We start from the raw sequence: 21,956 nt of genomic DNA, 5'->3' as shown, positions 1-21,956 counted from the left end.
TTGGGACTTGGATTGCAGCCATTTAAGGGGGGAGTAAGCTCTGAACAACTTCATTTTAAAAAATAGGGTAAAAGAATTAAAAGTCTCAAAAATACTCTGAACTTCATAAGCATATTCTAGAGATTACCCCTTTTTATCCTTGGAAGTTTAGAGCAGCAAAATCATTTTCTTCAGAATAAATAAAAATATATAAGGGGTCAACGTCTATATTATTTTACTGTACCCCATTTGCCTGAGTCCAATTCCTTTTTATTCTTTTCCATGAGATCCTGATGAATAGGTTTTGTGTCCAAAAACCGTCCATCTCCAAATCAAGATTAGTATTCATTATCTTTATACGACAAGACTAAATGTGACAGAAAAGAACAGATGGTGTGAAAATACTTGGGCTGTATATGTGGTAAATTTCACCTGATATCATAAACTCCTCCCTTTCTACAGGTGTGACCACATTTTTTTCTTTTCAATTCCTCCTCTTTCCACTAAGGACTGATTAGGGAAGTAGGCTTAAAGAATAACCATTACGGAGAACGAGCCACTGCACTACTACACAGTGAAAAACCTCAGTTTCAGGCTGAACTTCCAACAGCAGGTAAGCATTTATTCATTAAAATAATAAATTTCAAATCATTGGTTATAACGTCAAGAAATGAGAAAAATAGAGAGATGAAATTCAGCATTACACAGGAAGATTAATAGGTTTAGAGGAAAAGATGTTTCCTTTTTGTTTTTGGTGTTTGGTGTTTTTGGTGTTTTAAGTTAAATTTTGATATGGGGAAAATAAGCATGATGAAATATAAAATGTTTTGCATATGATATGGGCACAACTGGAGAAACAAATAAGAGATGACTCTAAGCAGCAAATCTATCATCTGAAAAATAATTGCTAGCTTTAGATTGCAAGTGCTTTAAGAAATAAAAAGTAACTTCTTTCCTCATTAACAAATGTCCACCATTGTATTGCAAATGGTGTATTACACCACAAAAATAGTGATCTGTTTTATTTATTTATGAGAATTAAAAGTCTCCCAGGAGAAGATCGTGCTTTCATTGTCTAGTTAATATTAAGCAATAAAATACTTTAGGTGCTTACTGTGTGCTGATGGACACTTGCTCCAAAGAAACTTCAGTTTCTAAAAGTCCTATGAGCATGATAATTTTCTTTGACAGACTTCGGTTAGTGAGTCTGTTGTTGATAACAGTTTGTAAAGCATCAAAGGATTTACAAACCTTTGCCTTCCAATTCTAGGACACATTAATTATGGGGAATTTATAAGTGAGAGGTAAAGACATGATATTCTGATCTTTTAGTTTTCAGAGTTAATAGCTGTCATTATGACTTTCTATATGGGAAAGGGGGGAGTCAGTCTCTCTGCCCTAACTTTTAGATTCAAAAATGAAAAATACTTTCTGCATCTGAGAATTTCTACATCCTGTTTTGTGGCCTTTAAAAAGTATTTTGGTATTTAATAAGAGAAAGATCCTTATAAAATTCATCACTGTTTACTAAAAGGCTATTCTCCAATGTTGTTCATTAATTATAGTATCCTCTCTGTGTGAATCCCTGGAAGAAATGTCTCTGATTTTAATGTCATAAACATTTGCCACCCCAAGTATTTTGTGAGTTGAAAGAGCAGCTTAGTCTAAATAGGTATATGAAAGCCAGATCAAATGGGGTTTTGAATAATTACAAGTTAGAGAATTGGACTTCATTTAGAGATGGTACAAGTGAAAAGTCAAGCAAATGCTGTGGTCAAGAGCATAAGTATAATTAATTCTACGGGCAAACCGAATCACGTAACTAATCACGTTTGTTTCTCGCTGTGTTAGCTGCTAGAAAGCTGAGAGTAAAAAATGAGCTCTCACCTCCTGCAAGTACATTCGATTCTTATTGTTCAGGGTCCTTATGTTCAATAAAGTCACAGAGAACACTGTCTTAGTGAATTCTGAACCATTACCCCTAAGGAAAATACAGTGTTAGTTTCCTACAAGCCTCTGGTCACAACATTTTCATTAGCCCATGAACACATACCCTTGTTTTATGCGTATGTATTTCTGTTTAAAGCCACATTATTTAATATATATTGTTGATTGATTATCACTGGATTCACAGTCAAGAGCATTATAACTCATGCCTGAAGCAAGCTTCCTAACAAGTGTATTTTTTCCATAAGGCACATTACAGCCTTTTTGTACTAACCGGCACTGAAACACAATGCTTTGGGGCCATTTTAAACAGTGAAATCACCAACAAAAAGCAAAAAATGCAAAACACTGAAAATGGTGGTGTTGGGAGATTCAAAATTTTCACTGCTCTGCGCATGTCCACAAATGACTGCAAAAGCACTGCCAGTATTGATTTTTGGAGTTACAAATACATTTTAGCAAGTAGGTGAATTCACAAATACGGAATCCATGAATAAAGAGGATCAACTCTATGTTTAGGATTGTACTCCATACGCTTTGCTTGTGGACCTCACCTGGACTCCTTATTACTTTTGTACCTCTATTTTTCCCCTTGCCTGAATTTTAATTTGGACTTCATATTTCGTAATACAGTTTATCTATGTTTCGAAGTGGTTTTAGATCCTTTTGGGAACCAACTAGGCAATAAATAAGTAAATCATCACCCACTACTTAGAATTCCTACCCTTTGCACTAGCTACTTTGCTATTATTAGAACATAAAAGATCTCTAGACATCAAACCTAGTAAGAGATACTTGATCAGCTTCCCTTTGAAATAATTTCATTTTTTCTCAACAGATATGGACCAGAATAAATTAATGTGTTTAACATGAGTGTAAGGATGAAATTCAGGAAATCAATAATTCAGTTAGACTTAGCTAGTTGGCAGTTTCACTCATCGCAGAGCACGCTATCCAACTACCTGTAATTAGTCTTAGTCTATTTGCAGTTTGACCCATCCTGATAGTCATCCATTTTCTCTTCATTTTTCCTCTCACTGATTAACTAAAGAACTCTGATCCCTTTCTCAAGGCTACCCGTACCTCATTAATTAACAACATCCTAACCTGGAAAACAGCAATTTCTTAATCCTCAGGCACCCAGACACTGGCAACCAATTTACAAACTTCTTGCAGTTTTTACTGGTGACGCATTAAAGTCCCAGGCCTCAATGACCAAGTCCGAGTCCAGAGTCTGGAGATAACATCACCTTCAAACAGACCAGACCCCAGGAAGATGCCAGCCCTCAAACCTGCCTGACTGACTCCCCCTTTCCCATATAAGAAAAAGCTAACCTGAAGGTACATGCTGCTGTCCACTCTCAGGTTCTGGACTCTGCCCCAGTGATCTCCCCAACCCCACCCCCTCCGGTGTTTCTCTTCTTCCTGTCCGAGGCAGCCGTCATCTTTGGACACTGCTGTGGGCATTCTCTCTCTGCCCTAATTGTCATAAAAACTTCCTTTGTCGGGTTTGTGAACGTTTTCACCTTTTGTGAATGACCAGGGGTTAATTCCGCGCCATGACAATGAGGATCTCTTACGAAGTTAAAATTTTATTTAAAGATGACATGTGTGAGTGAAAAGTCAAGCAGATACACGGGTGAAGAGTTGATGGCTATACTTCTTTCTTTGTTCAACCTTTTAGTCTAGAAACTTGATCTTTTCAAAGTTTCTAACATCGCCCGGACTATGAGTACTGGGATCCAGAAGCCAGATTTTTGGGTGCTGCCTTGGCCCTTAGTTCTATTCTGACTCCTGTAAAGAAGACAAATGTCTCAGGTGTGCCACTCAGTGAACTGGAGCCCACAGAGCTTGATCATAAGAAACATGCCTCTTAGAAGTTCAAACTCACATGAACTGTATGATAGTGTTTTACAATGGATTTTAAGTAAATCACCAATGAACTCTGAGTATCTTATAGCCGCAGAGATGCCGCATAGGGAAATCAAGTAGCTTTCTCCGTCTGGAAAATGTCTTATAAAGGAATAATCCAGCACAATCCCAGAAGCACTAGGTTTTTATGTACAGCCGAGTTCCCTTTGCCATCCTAGTGCCTGGCTGCGAAGAGTAGATAGGGAAGCTCTACTACATTGAATATAGAAAAATAGGTTTTTTTCTTTAATTTAGTCAAGACCCGATTGGAATGTTGGGAAAGGGGGTAGTTTTCTTGGGAACAAAAAGCAGGGGAGATGGAGCCCCCAAACCTAGAAAATAGAATTGTATCAGAATGAATGAAGCTGCATACATTCTATTTAGGCACTCTTTTGGTTCCTGAACTTTATCTGACTAAAATGAGCCCCAGCAGTTGCTCACATCTATTTCTTCATCTGCAATCTAGTGTTTCTCTCCAAGTTGTGTCTCATAACCACCCGACACCTGACCCACTTCAGTCTTTCTCTACCCTTTGTCCCGCGTTGTGAGAAAGAACTTTCCCTACCTAACCCTCAGACCCTTACTCTGAACTTCATGTCATCCATTCAATGACTACTTAGGATGCCCCTTACTCTGTGCCAATCCCCGTGATAGGTGCTGGGTATACAGTGGAGAACAAAGCAGACGTGGGCCCTTCCCTTACGCAGCTCACTGTCTCCTTGAGAGAGACTTAAATCAAAGGGAACGTGAATAAGTGTAAAGTTACAACTGCTACTGTGTCCTGAAGGAAGAGTTTAGAGTACAATGAATGTGTATAACAGGAAGACGTACCCGGGATAGATACTGACCTCTTTCCGGGATTAGATCTTTAGCACTCCATTTCCATGTCTTCTCTGACTTAACCATCCCAGTGCCTCCCCATCTTCCGTCTTCCCTTTTCAGAGGGAGAAACGGCATTCAGAATTCTATCCAGTGAAAACAGGACTTCAAGGGTATTCCTAGGGAGATGCAAATGTTCACAGGCAAAATTTAAATGTGTACTTTCAAGTTTTTACCTAGGTGTGGAATTGCTAGAGCTCTGCAGAAGATGTTGGTGCTAAACTGTTCTACCAAATTACTGATACTGGAGAAAATGTTGAAAAGTCACTTTCCTGAATCACTCAAGGTACTATAACTCTGTTTTATTTTGTGTCTTTATTTTATTAATCTGTAAAATAATGCCAGACTCGTGGCTGTTTCTCAAGTTTTTCTGGTGGTATAAGGCTATTCGGGAGCCCTTGTTAATCTCACAGCCTCCCAGTCCTGTGGGAGACTGATTCCGTAGATTGTGGATATGGCCCAGATAATTATATTTTTGACAGTTACTCTGGATGACTCCCAGGAAAAGTTTGCTAATGCTAGACTAGATTATTTCTAAGGTAAATTCAAGTTCTATTTTTTTTTAATGGGTGGTATTGCTGGTAAGAACATAATCTAGGTACACAATAGAACTGAAGTTTAGGGATTGTGATAATTTTTTTTCTGTTTATTTCAAAATCTTTATTTTTGAAGCTTTTTCAATGGCTTTATTGGTCCTCAAGCTTCTATCTGTTCAAGTCTTCTAAAAGTCTAAGAGCGCTTGCTGGTAACTCACAGTGTTTCCCCGAAAATAAGACCTAGCTGGATCATCATGTGTGTTTTGGAGCAAAAATTAATATAAGACCCAGTCTTATTTTAATATAATAAAATATAAATACTGGGTCTTATATTAATTTTTGCTCCAAAAGACGCATTAGAGCTGATGGTCCGGCTAGGGACCATCAGGGAAACATGGTCAGGGAAACATGGTCAGTTATTTTTTTTTTTTTTCAGGGAAACATGGTCAGTTATTGTGGAAGTTATTGTGGAAGATAACCATCAAAGGTTACAACTAAATGTAAGGTTAGAAATGTTTTAAGCCCTTGGAGGAAAAATGCAGAATGCAATAAAATTGTCTTTGAGGACTGAGTTTCTTGAGCAAAGAGCCCAACAACAGTGGTTTTCAAATGTTGCAGGCATGCTAATAACCTAGAAGAGATATAATGAATCATAGTTTCTGAAGATAGAGACCAGAGATCTGTATTTTCAATAAATATCTTAGATAATCTTTATTTACACTAAAATTTGGCCAAAAATGATTAGAGAAAGTCCTTAATGCACTGTACTGGGTTGATTAAATCTAGTCATCTTGGCTTATTGATTGTGCTTAAACTATATGTGGTAGGGAAAATCAGAGAGCTAATTTGAGGTCATACAGCTGAAAAAGTACCAAATAGGCAATCTAACCCACATTTTCCCATTCTGAATACTGGTGCTGAGGTGAATAGATGGAATGAGATGACCAGCTACATTTATTTAACAATGTCTGACTAACTTTTTTGCCGAGAGAACTAAAAAGTTTTGGTGACTTTTTGCAGGGTCATGAAAGATGTTATAATCATCAAGACAAATGATGGGACTTTAAATTATAATTAGTATATTTGCATAGTATTTTAGCATATAGGGAATTTCAATTTTTTTATTCTTCCAACAACTTTGTAAGAGATTTATTAACCCATTGTATAAGTGAATAAATTGAAGCTCAGAAACGTAATAACAACAAATAAAGAAGCAGAGTCCAATCTCAGTTCCTTTGATTTTATATCTATTGCTTTTCCCACAGCAACCTAGCTACCAGATGCCTAGATGGAGATGTTGATTTTTTTCTTTTCATTCTTTCTTTTTTCTTTTTTTTTAATCCTCCTTCAGTGCTTGGCATGGGCTTTGCTCATAATAATTACTCAATAAGCTGATGTTGACTGGTCACTGGAAGCTTTATACAATAATTACTTATTCCCTATCTGTTCAAATCTTATTCTAAAGGCTTCTGAATTCAGATTAGTTGACTTGATCTGAATAGCATGTATAATTTAAAAATATATATATTTCATGCTATCTCATTTGAGCTTGATCAAAACTAATATTAATAGCTCTATAATACTAACCCCTCTGTTATACTAATACCTCTGAATAAGCCGATATTTATACTACAATGTTACAGATGATGTTACTAAGTCAATTCCCCATCACTAAGTGCTAGAGTTCAGATTTAAATCCAATTTATCAGATTCCAAACTGAGTGTTGTTTTGAAATGTTTGCCTCTCATAACTTCATTTGAAGTAAGGATTAAAGAAATGAAACAGGTAGACACAAATTGATGTCTTTGTTATATAATTTTCTCTTTAATAGCTGCTTAGCTTGGTACTCCCAGTTTGTCATTTTCCATACACTGAGTCTCTTTTTCCCTGGATCTCTTTATCCTACTTCAGTTATTGAATTGTTATGTGATGCCTGGCTTTGGATCTCTGACCATACTTTGAAAATATCCTTTCATTTACACTATGTCCTTTAAAGAATTAAAAAAAAAAAGATAAAGAAAAGATAGTTTTATTGTTCATTTCTCTTCCATTCTTTGGAGTCATGGCTATGCATTTTATAATTTCATCTTAGTGTTAAAGTGAATAAATCTCTCTCCAAATGTCCTTCACAAGCTCTAACTGCTCACTCCTCCAGCATCTTTGCTTTCCCCTAGCCACTCCCCACCTGCTCTCAATACTCACCCCTTGAATAAACAACTATTGGAAGGATTTGTTTGTTTTCAACCAATGCCAAATCTTTCAGCTGATTCCAAATCTTTGACAAACAAGTTAGGTGTTTTTATCCTTTCAGAATCTAAATATTGAACAGAGTTTTTTCCTTTTAACTGTCCAAACATACCAATCATATTTAAGCTCCACTCTTGAATAAGGGTGTATGGTTTCCTCGTGTGAAACCATTTTAATAAACTTATGTATTACTCTGTAGTAAATGTATGACCAGCAGCCCCAGAATTGAATGATTAACAGAACAAGCCACGACCATTCAAGTTTACTTTAGGTCTTGATTTTCACTAAGACGGATCCATACCTGTTTTTTACTAAGATGGATACCTGTTACACTGGTATCAGCCAGACTAAATAGGGAAGACACATTCTGTGAGAAGACTTGAATGAGTTCCAGATTGTGGAAAACAGAAGAGAGCTGGAAACGTTCTAGGCATTGAAGCCAGTGGATTTTTATTAAGATAGTGATAAAGGAGGTAAAATATAGGTTCCAATGTCCTTATAATTTAGTTCTTTCATTGAAATTGAACACCTACTTGAAAGTACATATAACATACTTATGCAGCTCAGTGAATTTTCACATAGCCAATATATGTGTAACTCCACTTCAAGAAAGAACATTACTTCAGAGGCCACTCTTCTGCCCCCCAACACTCCTTTCCAATCAATACCTTTCCCTGCTCCCCCAAAATAACCACTATCCTGACTTTTAAAGCCATAATGTAGCTTTCTGTGGTTTGGTATATTATATCAATTGAATCACACAATAAGTATCTTTTTAATGTAGCTTCTTTTGCTCGACATTATGTGCTGTTTTGTAATCCAGAGTATGACTAGGCCACTAATTTTTCCACTTTTGATTGACATTTACATTATTTTCCATTTTTATCTATTATAAATTGCTGCTATGAACATTGGCCTAGAGCTCAGGGCTCCTCATTCCTTCCACAACTTTCTCTTCCCTAGAAGCACACATATAAAATATGGTTATTTTGTGGGACAGACATCTTTGCTTCTTAGTGAAGAAATAAATGTGAAGGGCCACAGGACAGAATTCTAACATTACTTCAGTATTGTTTAGTCAAAAAGCATCTGATCAGCTATGGCAGGTTTCATGAATATGATAATGAATGAGACATAGTTACAACCCTCAGGGAATACTTACAGAGCCTTGCTCCATCAAACCTGAAATGCAGGGGGGTGGTTTTGGTTTATTTAGAGAGGGGGGTATGTCACCACCAAGTGATGTTTAATTGTAATTCAGGATTGAAGGAGTAGTTGCATTTCACACATTATTTTCAGATAGTATAATACACTTCCAAAGCAGCTGAACATCAAAATTATCTGTGGAACTTCTAAAAGATGTATGAGCCCTAAATCCATACAGAAGATTCTGATTCATTCAGTAAGTATTTATTGCTGACCTATGTGCCAAGCACCCATCTGGTAAGCCTATTGATTTAGTACCTCTCACTATTGTACTATTAAAAATATAAGTTCAGGGAGAGTTTTCTTAGGCTTTCATAGACTTATTTTTACCAGTTTTCATGTGCCAAGAGAGAAGTTTGTATGTGTGTATGCTGTGTATATACTTATAATTTCCCCTCTGGTGGCGATAATTCTACAGTAGATCAAAAAGTAAAGAGGGTAATAGTGCAACTTAAACATCTGGTAATATGATTGGCTTGTATCTCTGGGTTCTCTGATTCAGGTTTATGGAGCAGTGATGAACATAAATCGTGGGAATCCCTTTCAAAAGGAAGTGGTATTGGATTCATGGCCACGCTTCAAAGCTGTTATCACTCGGCGGAAGAAAGAGGTAGTTTTGAAAGGCAATAATAATAATAATAATAATAATAATAATAAAAATGTTGGCATCAATTGGAAAGAAAAGAGTAGGTAAAAGTACTATTATAACCATCATAGTCATACTTTAGCTTGAAAAGCTACGTATTTTACCATTAGCTTCTAATTTCACTGGCTTTGAGGTATCAGACGTATGTAAAACCTCTAGTTTCAGTGCATTCAGAAAGGATCTCTGTAGTGTTTCATAACCTCTAGAAGCATACTAGTGTTTTACTGGGTTGGTGATTCCTGATGACCAATGACTTTGGTCATGTGGGTAAATAAGGAAGGAGACTAAAAAAGACAACATCTACCCCATTCTGCCTCTGAGACCAAAGAGAGGCTCAGCTGATCAAAGATGCACTCCCTGACCACATTAGGAAAGTTCTGAGAGTTCTATTTGGGTCTTATACATGAGTCCGTTGAGTTATACACTTTTTGTTTCTATAAATAAGTAAAACCCTACAAAATTGTGAAATAAGGGTCTTAAAACCTCCCTAATATGAGAAGAAATAAGCAAAAGCGCCAAAATTTCTGTCCTTTCCCTCACTAAAGTATATTAGCCACATTCCCAGTTAGCCTCTGTTTATAGGTGGCTAATTTTGCTAATGGAAATTATTCAGACACGTGTAGCTAATAGTATCTAATCTATCTAGGAGTTCTCTAGAGGACATGTTTGTGTGTTTATGATTGTGTCTTCTGTGCTAGGCTGAGACAGATGACCTGGACCATTACACTAATGCCTATGCTGTATTCTACAAGGATGTCAAGGCTTTCCAAGGGCTGCTGGAAGAATGTGATGTTATCAACTGGGACCAAGTTTTTCAAATACAAGGTGAGGTCAAATGCAAGATCTAGGCAGTCATTAAATCCTTTTTTGTCATATATACCAGATATATAAATATGACATTTCATATGATATATATATGTGTGTGTGTGTGTGTGTGTATCTATATATCTATATATATTCACAAATACATATCCATACATTTTATATATTTACTATTTATGCTTTACTTTTTTGTATGAACACTTATTTTTTATGCCCAAAGAGAGTTGACCTTTGGGGTAGGTGGAGACCATTTAAATGGGGCTGCTTTGAAGTAATATTTTTCTTTCTACTGTTACTGTAATATGGATATCATTGAATATCACAGCATATTTTTCCTTAATACTCTTAACTCTTTACTATTACAGTGTTTTCAAATACTCTGATTTAAGACTAAGAGAATAGGTAAGCTTTTCTTCTTTCTGAAGTAAATAATTCTGGAAAGAGACAAGCAAGTGATCTGCATAGGATATCCTGAAATGATTTTATAAGGAAAGAGTAAATGTGAGCTCCAAGGAGGTAATTGAATGGCCACCAATGCTAGTGGAAGACCTTTAGGCCAAGACAGAAACAGATAACGAGTTTCTGATAGTTTGGATGGACAGTTTCAGCTTCAGTGTTATCACTTACTCTTTCAAGTTTCCATGACTGGGGTTAATACAGGCAATGAAGTTACTGTTCATATGACTTCCCCAGTAAAATGAGTCCCTTGATCATTTGACAGGAAGGAAAGGACTCCCACGTTAGAAATATAAAGTCTGGTATTATTTTTCAGCCACAAACAGCTGAAGCCCTCTCACAAGGAAAAGCTTCTGTCCATCGACAAACAATGACTGATGCATATTCATTACCTGAAAATGCAGGATCTTGTATAAAATCCATTTACAAGTGCTCAAAAAGACCTTTGGTGGAGGTTCTAAACTATCTCTCATCTTTACACATTTACCCCTGTTATGCTAACTAGAAGTGAGACATGGTTCTACCACTTGCTTAGCCAATTGAGAAAATTTTTCTCACCAGTATTACTTTAACATGGAAATAGATATAACTCTTCCTTGATATGAAAAATGGCAGTAATTGGATGGATGTTGGTACTATAGGCCTACTATACTCAAATCATGTGAATCCATCATTATAGAGAGAATATCCCCATAATTGCCAATATTTCTTTTTTTCAGAAGGCTGAGCTGATAGCCATGAGTCAATTATAGTCATTTCAATTAACCCAATTGTCCTTCCTGAAGGCTTAGTGATGACAGATAAGAATTAGTAGCACGTAAGATATCTGGAGCGGTGACGGACCCTCATTTAGCATGTAAGTCACGGCAGATATTACCTGTGGCTTCTCATGTGGTCTCTTGACTATCGGCTTTTGTAGTAATAGCTGTAATCTCCCTGGACTATTGAATAGCTTCTAAGAGGTCATCAGTATCTTTATTATTCTTAATCAGAGCACCTAAAAAGGTGCTGTTTCCATGACATCCCCAAATCATGCACAATTCCATGAACAAAGCCTATCTACTGCCATGTAAATGTTCACTCTTTTATAGTTTGTCACAGTGCAGGTTCTAGTGGCAGCTACTAGTTGGGCTGGCTGCCTGGACAGATGGAGCATGAGAGAACAGAGCTACTTCATTCAGCACTGGGTATGCAGAGCAACGAACAGCGCACCCTGCACAGCAGCGCCTTTGTCATTTTTAATCTAAGAGCCCTCCATAAAAAATATTAAGTTAGAGTTAACACACTAACCTACTCAGAGGAGCCAAACTCTTTGTGTTTGCCATGCGAGGGCAGGAAAGGAAAAAGCATGCAGCTATCCAAACCGGCCAAGCTCCTGGGCTCACTCTGCATGGGTGAGAAAGAAATTGTCTACATGATCACCGTTGCGAGAGTTTCAGAAGCTCGCCCTCTGGTAACCGTGGTTCAATAAATGTCCTGAGTCTGGCCTATCCCACTGGCAACCTTTCCCTTTCTAAGGAAGTAGGGTGGACAAAGACAGAATAGGTGGAATTTCTTTACTTCAGTGAGAAAGAAGAAAGTCATTTGTTAAAAGTGGTAACCCATACCATGGACAGGAGAATGTAGTCAACAGCACTGTAGAGAGAGAATGACCAAAATCCCTACCATGGAAACGCTACTCAGCAAACAACTGGATTCTTTAACAAATAAGTTGAAAGAATTTTTTTAAAGTGGAAGTGGGGATTAAAAGAAAACCTGCAGATTAAAAGATTTACAAGACAAAAAAATGGGTAAAATCAAACTTTGGTGTTTAAGGATGCCCACTTGGATAATAAAACCATAAAGAAAACAAGGAAGTAACTATCATAAAAAATGATGTGGTTATTTTTAAAGGAGAGAGAGGGGATTATGATTGGGAGGGTAGTAAATAGAAAGTGGCTAATCAATTTCTATTTTGTGGCTTTACTAGGATGTAGTTAAAATATATAATAATTAAGCTATGCATTTTTATGCAGTGTTCTGTATCTGTTACATCTTATCATTTTAAAAGTTTTTTTGTTTTTTTTTTAAAGAAATGTGATTCTGACTTTTAGAAAGAATTTGTTCAGTCTAACTTAGGAGAAAGAAATGCTGTTTGAACTATCATCCATACCTTTGGTTAGCATGACCTATTTTTCTCTCATAATCTTTTGAATTACTCAGATACAATTCAGTGTTATAATAATAGGATGTTAGCCACAACACCTATAATTTTAATAGCATTAATTTGAAAACCTGCTTATTTTCTCTTAGACTTAATTCCCTGAAAGAGGAGCCAAGGCTCAGGTATCAGACCGTTAAACATGACTTCCCACTCATATATTCTTCAAGAGAAAGTGACTTCCAAGAGAAGGAAACAAGCCATTAGATGTAGAAGGAAGTGGGGAAGTTAATTTCCAGAGGATTCAATCAATGACGACCCAGAGTGGAAAAGATAGAGCAGATAGGGATTTGGAGAAGCCTAACATCAGCTCTAAGTAAACAGAAGGTAACCTGCTATGCTGTGAGCTGTATCAGAACAGACCATACCATTCTTGTGTCGCACTGCAAAGCATCATCCAGCACAGTGCTCTCATAGAACACGTACTGAATAAAGATGTATAGATAATATAGTATAGCTTTGATGAATGAGTAGGATCTATCTGTGTGAGTTAAGTTCACTAAGTTTATACCTTAATCTTTCTGTAATGGGCATTTAGGCAAGAGGCTGAAAGAATGCCATGCCAAATAAATATCTAGCTGTAAGGTGGATCGTAGACTTTTAGAGCTATAAAATGTCCCTTACCTTAAGGAGCTTAAGACCAGTCAGAGGAGTTAGAAAAATCAAAAGTCCCACAAGAAATTCCAAATTCCTAAGGGATAGTCCCATCAGAAATTTCCATGGAAGATCATGATCATGACCGAAAACATGATGAGACTTTGAAAATTCCACACAACGTCTGAAAATCCCACACAAAGTTTGCAAATCAGATAGGGAATAGCTGTAATAATTCACATATAAATACACAGTAGTTTGGATAACACAATTTAGCAGACTGGTGGTATTAATGATACTTAGTATAAAAATAGTGCAAGAAATTTCCTTTTCACACTTTCAAATAAAATGCCCACGTCTTTCTGTATACAGGGTTGCAGAGAGAGTTATATGATGTTTCCAAAGCTATTGCACACTCAAAGCAGTTGGATGTAAAGCTAACTTCCTTCCAGGCCGTGCGGTTTTCTCCTGCTTCAACTCTGCCAGACACCAGTATTGTGTATGTAAATCAAGTTTATGCATTTGGGATAGGACTTACTGCTATAAAAGTACAAAGAGCTGCACCTCGAGTACTTGGTGTCATTAAGGAATATTTAGGCAACTTGAATTTGGGCCATTGAGTCTAAATTTGAGTGTGTGTGTGTGTGTGTGTGTGTGTGTGTGTGTGTGTGTGTGTGTTCCTTTCTGCTGTGCTTGACTGCTCATAATTCCCTGCAAAATCAAATCAGTCTTTCTCTATAGTAATAAATGAACTTAGGAGTCCTATATTTTCACAGTATACACAGAAAAATCATTCCTTGGCATCCTCCTGCCCCAAATAATTCTAAATAACCTCTGTTGTCTGAGCCCAAGGTGGTTGTCATTGATTTTTGTTGTTGTTTTAGAGATGAGGGTGTGTGACTGCCAGACATTAAATGTTTTAAATATATTACTTCTTGAATCCTTTCCACATCCCTGTAAAGTAGTGCTATTATCATTCCTTTGTCATTATTATTTAATCTTCAGAATTTTCTACCATGAGACAGGAGTGCATGACAGAAAGGTCTCAATATCTTCACATAAAACACTTGAATCCATTTTCATTCACAAGTTTTTCTAAAAGCATCTACAATTTCACAATCCCACCCGCTTCCAACTCATTTCCTTTTTGAACAGAGTTGAAGTAACACAGAGGAGTAAATTGCAGAGCCAGGAAATAAATCCCAAGACACCTGATTCCAGAATCCAATACTTCAAAACATTTGTTGGTTCATGAATGCATTCTTCTTTTCTTCTCACTTTGGAGTCCCTGCTCTGTCATTTACTAGTTACCTTCCCTTCTGTTTAATCTTTCTGCATCTCAGTCAATTTCTTCTTGAAAATTAAACTATATCGTTCCTACATCTTTTTTTGTAAATAAATGAAACATGATACTTGAAAAGTACCCACCTTGGTGAATATTAGTTTTCTTCACTTCTGTGCAATATGTTAAAGGAATTGTTGAGCAAAACAAGACTAAACCTAAAAAAGAATGGACACTGTAAGTGACATAAAGCAACTAGACTTTATTATTTTTAGTTATGAAAATTTTCAAACACAAAGGTTGAGAGACTACTGCAATGAACCTCCTCCCATCGATATATGGGTTATCTTATTTCATCCATACCCCATGTACTCTTTCTACCTCCTGGGTTATTCTGAAGGAAATATACCAGACATTACCCCATTATTCTTAAATATTTGAATATATATCTCCATGAGATAAGGATCCTTAAAACAAATACTAATATCATGTCTGTGATAGAGATCCCCGAGACACCACCTCAGTGATTGGCTAGGAGGACTCACAGGGCTCAACATATATAGTCATGACTGTAATGTGATTTATTACAATGAAAGGATACAAATCAAAATCAGCAAAGGGAAAGGGGCATTGACAAAGTCCAGAGGAAACCAGGCACAGACTTCCCAGAGTCCTCTCCCAGTGGAGTCACATAGGACACTCTTAATTTCCCCAGCAATGAGTTGTGACAACACATGAGGATTTTTATTGGAGGCACCCTCTGCCTGGCATATGCCAATATCCTAGAGTCCCAGGAGGAAAGCAGGTGTTCAGCATAAACCATGTTGATTATACAAACAGTTAAGCACAGTGAGCCACTCATATCTGTTCTGGGAATGGCAGGAACCCTCCAGAAATTCAAATTGCCAAACACCCGTCAAGGGCCAACCTGGCAAGCAGGCTTCTCTAAAGATAGTTATAAAGATAAAGATAGGCCTCAAGCCTGCTGTGTTAATTCTTTTCTGTACAACCCTTTAAAATTTTGTTAATAATAATTTCCTTAAAGTAAAATAACCAGTTAGTAGTAACATTTCCCAAATTATTATATTTTAGCAGTTTATTTGTTTTGAATAAGCATCTAAATAAGGTTCATACATTGCAGTTGGTTAATATCTCTCTTGAGATTCTTTTGACATATAGGTTCCCCTTTCATCTTTTATATTTCTTGTATTACTTTTTGTTAAAGAAACCAGGCTATTTGTCCTTCAGAGATTCAGAGTTTCCCCACAGTCTGTTTCCTGTCATATTCCTGAGATATTAAAATTTTCCTCTATTCCCAGTCAAGCCCTTTAAAGTCAGTTTTTGACTTACGTTGCTACCTTCTTCATTGAAGTTAGACAAAGTCATTACCCAAATGTGTACTTTATTTTGGATACCCTGCCCTTCAGATACAAGGTCAGTCTCTAGTACAACTACTCCTGAAACGCTTGCCTTAGCAATGTTTTTATTTGCACTGACATTTCTGCCTGAGGTTTCTTTGCCTTTGTTTTAAAGTTCATTAAATTAAAAATTATATTATGCCAGTTATTGCTTGTATTTGTTTATTCTTTACCCCTGCTTAGTGGTTAGCTGATTGTCCCAGTGCCAGAGCCAACAGTATTCCTAGAAGGTGAGCTAACCCTACAGAACCACTAATGAAAAGAAAACACAAATGAGTGCTTTAAAAAGAAGATCATAGTTTGAATGACATTAACAGTCACTAAGGATGGTCTCACCACCCTGATAATTTCAAGAACAAAAGCAAATTCTGAAGCACAACCAGCCCCATAGACTGGTTATCCATCTCGGTTCTTAGAAATTGCACCAATCCCTATGCTTTTCTTAAACCTTTTAGGGGAAGGTCTGGAAGAAGTAGCATTCTTTTGAGCACCTACATATGCCTGGAATGTTAAGTAATTTGTATTTTCTCGCCATGGATACATAAAGAGAGAAGCTCTATCCTAAAACATGTTTTTCAGCCAAGGAAAAAGTTAGGAGACCCACTTGTCCAGGCTTCGGAGAGGGTTTCAGCAAACTCAGGACTTAGCCTGAGAATTCTAAGAACTGTTTTAGTTGCCTTGGTCTATACTGAGGACAATAACAAATGGGCATAAAATTAGAAGGAAAGACTTAAATTTGCAATAATGAGTATTTCATCCTATCAGAAATGAAGCCCTGAACGATGTTTGTAAGTGGGTAAAGTCTAATTCATGGAAAATTGTTAGGCACTGTCTCTGTGATAGTGTCATCTGGGAGACCCTGCTCGCTGCGCCATTTGTCACGCCGGGCGGCCTGCGGGGTCTCAGCTCCCGCTCCCCACATAAGAACACAGGACATGGTGAGGCCAAACAGGAACACCCGCGGAGCCATAGGTAGGGGAGTCATACCACTATGGTCTCACTGGAGGCTGGGTTCACACGACGCGCAACCTGCTGTCCGCTTTTCTGCCTGCCAACCAACCGACTGACCAACCAATGCAGCCACGGCAGTTATATCAGTGGCCAATGGCTCACTGGTTACAGCTGACGGCCAACTAGCCACAGCTGATGGCCGACTAGTCACAGATGATGGCCATCTACTACCCGAGCCAGCACCTTTCACGTGAGGCCGAGAGCCTGGAAACTGCTTTCTGGGGCTCTGTCCCCACAGATAGGGTCTCAGTCTGAATCACTATAAAAAGTTGTTTGTGGTCACACGATCCTGAGTTCACAGTTCATGTTTCTTCTCATGTCGATTTCTTCCAGGAAGAGTTCTCCCCCACGACTAACCTACCTGAGTGTGGCTGAGGCTGATCTGCTCAACCGGACGTGGTCACGAGGTGGCAACGAGCAGTGTCTCCGGTACATCGCCAGCCTCATCTCCTGCTTCCCCAGTGTGTGTGTCCGTGACGACAAGGGAAAGCCCATCTCTTGGTCCATCACAGACCAGTTTGCCACCATGTGCCATGGCTACACCCTGCCAGAGCATCGCAGAAAAGGTTATAGCCGGCTGGTGGCCCTCACCCTGGCCAGGAAGTTGCAAAGCCGGGGGTTCCCCTCTCAGGGCAATGTCCTTGATGACAACATGGCATCCATAGGCCTCCTGAAGAGTATCCATGCTGAGTTCTTGCCTTGTCGTTTTCATAGGCTTATTCTCACCCCTGCAGCTTTCTCTGGTCGAGTTTACCTCTAGCCCAGTGAGACTCGAGGAATTTTCTTCCTTTCCCTGAACATACTCATATACATACTCCTTAGCTGCAAATGAGGAGAACATTAAAACTCAGATCAGGAGACTCTTGGGTTGTTGAAAAGGGCCTGGAGAAGACATGCAGGATCAGCCTGAGAAGTCCTGACTCTCTTAGGTTTCCGCAGTAAATCACTGTACGTAGGGCAGGTTGCTACACAAACTGCTGAGTCTCTCTCTCCCCGCTGTCTCATTCAGTAAGTCTGAGGTAGAGCCGGAGAATTTACATTTCTAACAAATTCCCACCACTCAGTTGCATTGGATGGAGGAATGAAGATATGGGCGTTTTAAACGCTAGAAATAGATGATGTCAGCATAGGACTGCACCTTACCTGTCACCTATTCCAGCCTCTTTGTGTATAATTTGCTTTCTCATTAGAAACTAAGATGTATATATAGACGTGATATGCAAATGCACAAATAAACATACATATTTAACACACATGCATAGATATACTTTCATATTTTCTATACGTATGTAAACACATTGAATTTTGTTAAGATAATAAACGGTAATTATCTCATTACATATGAAGAATCTGAGGACCAAGGGAAATAAATGACTTCAAGATTACACAGGCAATCAGAGCTGGAGGCTGAGCCAGGATGTTGTCATTTTGATTTCAATCTATTTTTTTTTCTTCACAAAATCATGTATCTTTTTTGTAAAGGAAATTTAAATGCTTAAATAATTAAATCAATACATTCATTAGTCTTTTATCCTTGTCAGTATTTCTTTTTTTTAATTTGGGTTCCAATTGCTTGTGTATGTATATCTTTCAAGGACAGTAAAGGAAGAGGTAAACATCCACAATCAGTGTTCTCCCATTTGCAATAAAAGCAGGCACACACACAATGGTTGGATTTGTCTAGTCTGGATAAAGTTGACTTCGCCATATCGAAAACATTAGTTACTTAACCATCAGAGATTCACAAAATTCCACCTACAAAGATAAGAGGAAATCCAAATTTTAGGTATTTATTCTGAGATAAGTAAACAAATTAGCTGAAGGAGAACATCATTTTCATAAAAAATAAGATTCCTGGCGAGTGAATATATGCTTACGTCATCCTGAGCCACTGGTTACCTGGAAACGTCTCCTTAGCGCCAGAAGGAAGAGCACCCAGTAACCAGAGTCCATAAGCTCTTGGGAGAACATGGTCTATTTTCTGCCCCAGGGATGCTCATTATCGTTGGCATTAATTAAGCAGGGGTTACTCCTGCCTGGGATCTGGCAGTAATATATTAGCCTTATTTTCTTTCTAATAGTAAGATGACTCCCATTTGTTTAAAGTTTAATTATGTGCTAATAATTGTGCCAAGTAGTAGAGATCTATAACTTGATCCCTGTGAAGGAAAAGGTATTGTCTTATTGTGGGAATTCTGGCTCAGAGGTCTTATGACTCTCCAAAAGTTATGCAGGTTTTAAGTGGCCAAGACATGATCAAAACCTGCGTTTGTCAGATTCTGGAAGCCTGTACTGTTAGTCATTATGCTAATTGGCCTCTTAAGCAGCGTGGAACTCTTTGGGGGCAATTATTCCTTTGCTTACTGAATTTTCCACCCCCACCCCAACCATGGACTCCATATTTTGAAAGAGATTTTTTTTTCCTACCAAATTGCACCTGTAGCTTTATTTTTTTTTTTACTTTTATCTTCCAGATAACCATGTTGGATATAATTGCTCAATTTTTAGCCCTATTTCTGAAACTTTTAAAGAATGTGTGGAGCAATTTCTGCAATAAGAGAAAGGCAAGGAGAACAGAGAGACTCAAGGAGTAGGAAGGAGCTAGCTCAGCATCACATCTTAATGCTGACTTGAGGAACTTCTTCAGTATAATATATAGAAGTTGAGATGTTTTAAGCAGAGTATTAATATGTTTGGAAATCAACAGGGAGGCTATCACAACAGTCTAAATAAGAGATGATACAAGTGTAGCTTGAACTTGACTGCTGGCAATGATGATGCTGAAAAGTGAACCATTTACCAGAGCTATTTAGGAGGAAAAATTGTCAGGGTTCAGTGGCTCTAGGGTATGATGAGACAGGAATGTCACAGATGATTCTTAGATTTCTGTGTTATAAAACCTGAGCCTGGTGGTATTTTTCACTGAGATAGAAACACTGGAACAGTGCCAGGTCTGGGGCAATTGGAAGCAGAGGAAGTTAAGGTTGGGACGTTGAACTTCAAAACATACGAGTAATGCGATCAAGTTAGATATTTGAGTCTCAGAGAAATTGTCTGTGATAGAGATATAAAGGTAAGGGTCATGGACATATATAGACAGTAACAGAAGCCTTGTGTTTGGCTGAGATTGCTTGAATATTTGTACTCAAATATTTTTAGAGACGTGTACCAAAAAGAAGCCAGAAACAACACACACTGTATGATTCCATTTATATAAAGTTCAAAACCAGGCAAAGCTAATCTACAGTCTTCGAAGTCAGGAAGTGTTACCCTTCAGAAGGATATTAACTAGAAGACAGCATGAAAGTGGCTTCTGGTTTCTGGAAATATCCTGATTCTTGACCTGGGTGGGTTGTACAGGTACGTTCACTTTGTGAAAGCTCATCAAGCTATACTAATATGATTTATGCACTTCTCTATATGTATATTGCACAGCAACATGAAATATCCATTAATAGAAAACAGGCCTGGAATCTGGGTAGGAGGAGGCATACTTGTATTCTTTGGACCCAACAATTCCACTTCTCAAACTGTATCCTACTGACACAACAGCAAATATGCAAAGATGTACATAAAAGTGTGTTCATTAGAGCCTTGTTTGTAAAGATTTCAAAAACGAACTAAGTATTTTAAATAACTCATTGATTAAAGATAGTACAACCATTCAATGGAACTCTATGGGACACTAGAAAACTATGATAGCCAATACAGAAACTATATATGTGACAAAAATACTAAATGCACAGCAATTACAGAAAAGTGATGTATCATCTATTTAAAATTCAGCTGTGAAGGTCAGGATGGAGCAAGTAAGCAGAGAGGCAAATCATTCTGAAAGCAGCTTAATGGCTTTCACTGGGAAGAGAGGAGCCTTTGGTAAGAGATACCAACTAGTCCATGGTCTGGCCATGTTGATATGATGATGAACGGATTCAGTGCAGGTAACATGCTCAGCTCTGGGTGGATGGTGACGAGGTTTTGCTAGCGTCTGCATTTCAGCAAGAGTGAGTATTCATTCTGCCTTAGATCTGCTAAGGGGACATATAGAGGGACAACTGAGAATTCAATCTGCTCGAACTTTGGGAGCAGGATAAGGCAGTGCAATTGTGTGTGTGTGGGGGGGCATTTATATATTCTCTGAAACAGAATCTTATCTAATATCACAAGTTTTTCTTCTCTTCATTTTACATTTTTAATCACATTTTTTTGATATTTGAATTTTGAGAAATAACATGGAATAATTATGAATTAAATTTCTTTAAGTTGTCCGTGACAATACCTCTAGTTTTGTATCCATATCCCTAACCTCAGTAAACACTAGAGGGAGGGAAAAATAAAACTGGAAGGAAAACACACCAGATGGAATAGCATAGAAGCAACTACACACATGATTTCTTCCTTCTAGCCTGCGATGCTGCATTAAAATTATTTCAGAGGGGAATCATGAAAATAGTATAAATAAAATACAGATGGAGGGATTTTTCTATATCAGTATAGCTACAATTAACAGCCTAATTCCCATTCCCCAAATTTCTAATAGCCCAGGTTTCTCAATCTCTGGTAGAGATCTTAGCCCCAACGATAAAACCCAGTTGCTGCAGCCCTTTGCTTTTTCTGATCTTGACACTTACTGTACCAAGTGTGAGATAGAAGAGGGAAGGCAGCCACTCCCAGCCTCTCCTCTTTTCTTTACCCCCTCCTACCTCAGAAGATGGTGTCATGCATTTTCCCAGCCCTGTTCCAGTTCTGTTCACTTGTTGAGTCAACGTTTTGTTTTGTTCTATTTTTCCTTGAGTGAACTTTTTCCCCTTCCCCCATTCC

At 37.9% G+C, this 21,956-nt stretch overlaps 1 protein-coding gene across 4 annotated transcripts; it reads left to right on the top strand.

Moving 5' to 3' along the window:
* The first annotated feature begins 319 nt into the window (after positions 1-319).
* Positions 320-18,800, top strand: GLYATL3 (glycine-N-acyltransferase like 3). Of its 4 annotated transcripts, none has more exons than XM_081044242.1 (7): positions 504-592; positions 4,886-5,002; positions 8,800-8,902; positions 9,209-9,316; positions 10,051-10,177; positions 13,797-13,923; positions 17,469-18,800. In XM_081044242.1, the coding sequence occupies exons 3-7, from the start codon at positions 8,864-8,866 to the stop codon at positions 17,893-17,895; spliced, it is 828 nt and encodes a 275-aa protein (XP_080900368.1). In that variant the 5' UTR covers positions 504-592; positions 4,886-5,002; positions 8,800-8,863; the 3' UTR covers positions 17,896-18,800. The 4 variants fall into 4 exon arrangements, with proteins under 4 accessions (XP_080900366.1, XP_080900369.1, XP_080900368.1 ...); XM_081044241.1 differs by lacking the exon at positions 8,800-8,902 and adding an exon at positions 3,103-3,267 and having other exon boundaries at positions 526-592; XM_081044240.1 differs by lacking the exon at positions 8,800-8,902 and having other exon boundaries at positions 320-592.
* The last annotated feature ends 3,156 nt before the right edge of the window (positions 18,801-21,956 follow it).

The sequence above is a fragment of the Rhinolophus hipposideros genome (genome assembly GCF_964194185.1).
Source record: "Rhinolophus hipposideros genome assembly, chromosome: 3".
Lineage (NCBI taxonomy): Eukaryota > Metazoa > Chordata > Mammalia > Chiroptera > Rhinolophidae > Rhinolophus > Rhinolophus hipposideros.
Note: the sequence above shows the minus strand (reverse complement) of the source record. Positions and strands in the feature narration are given on the sequence as shown.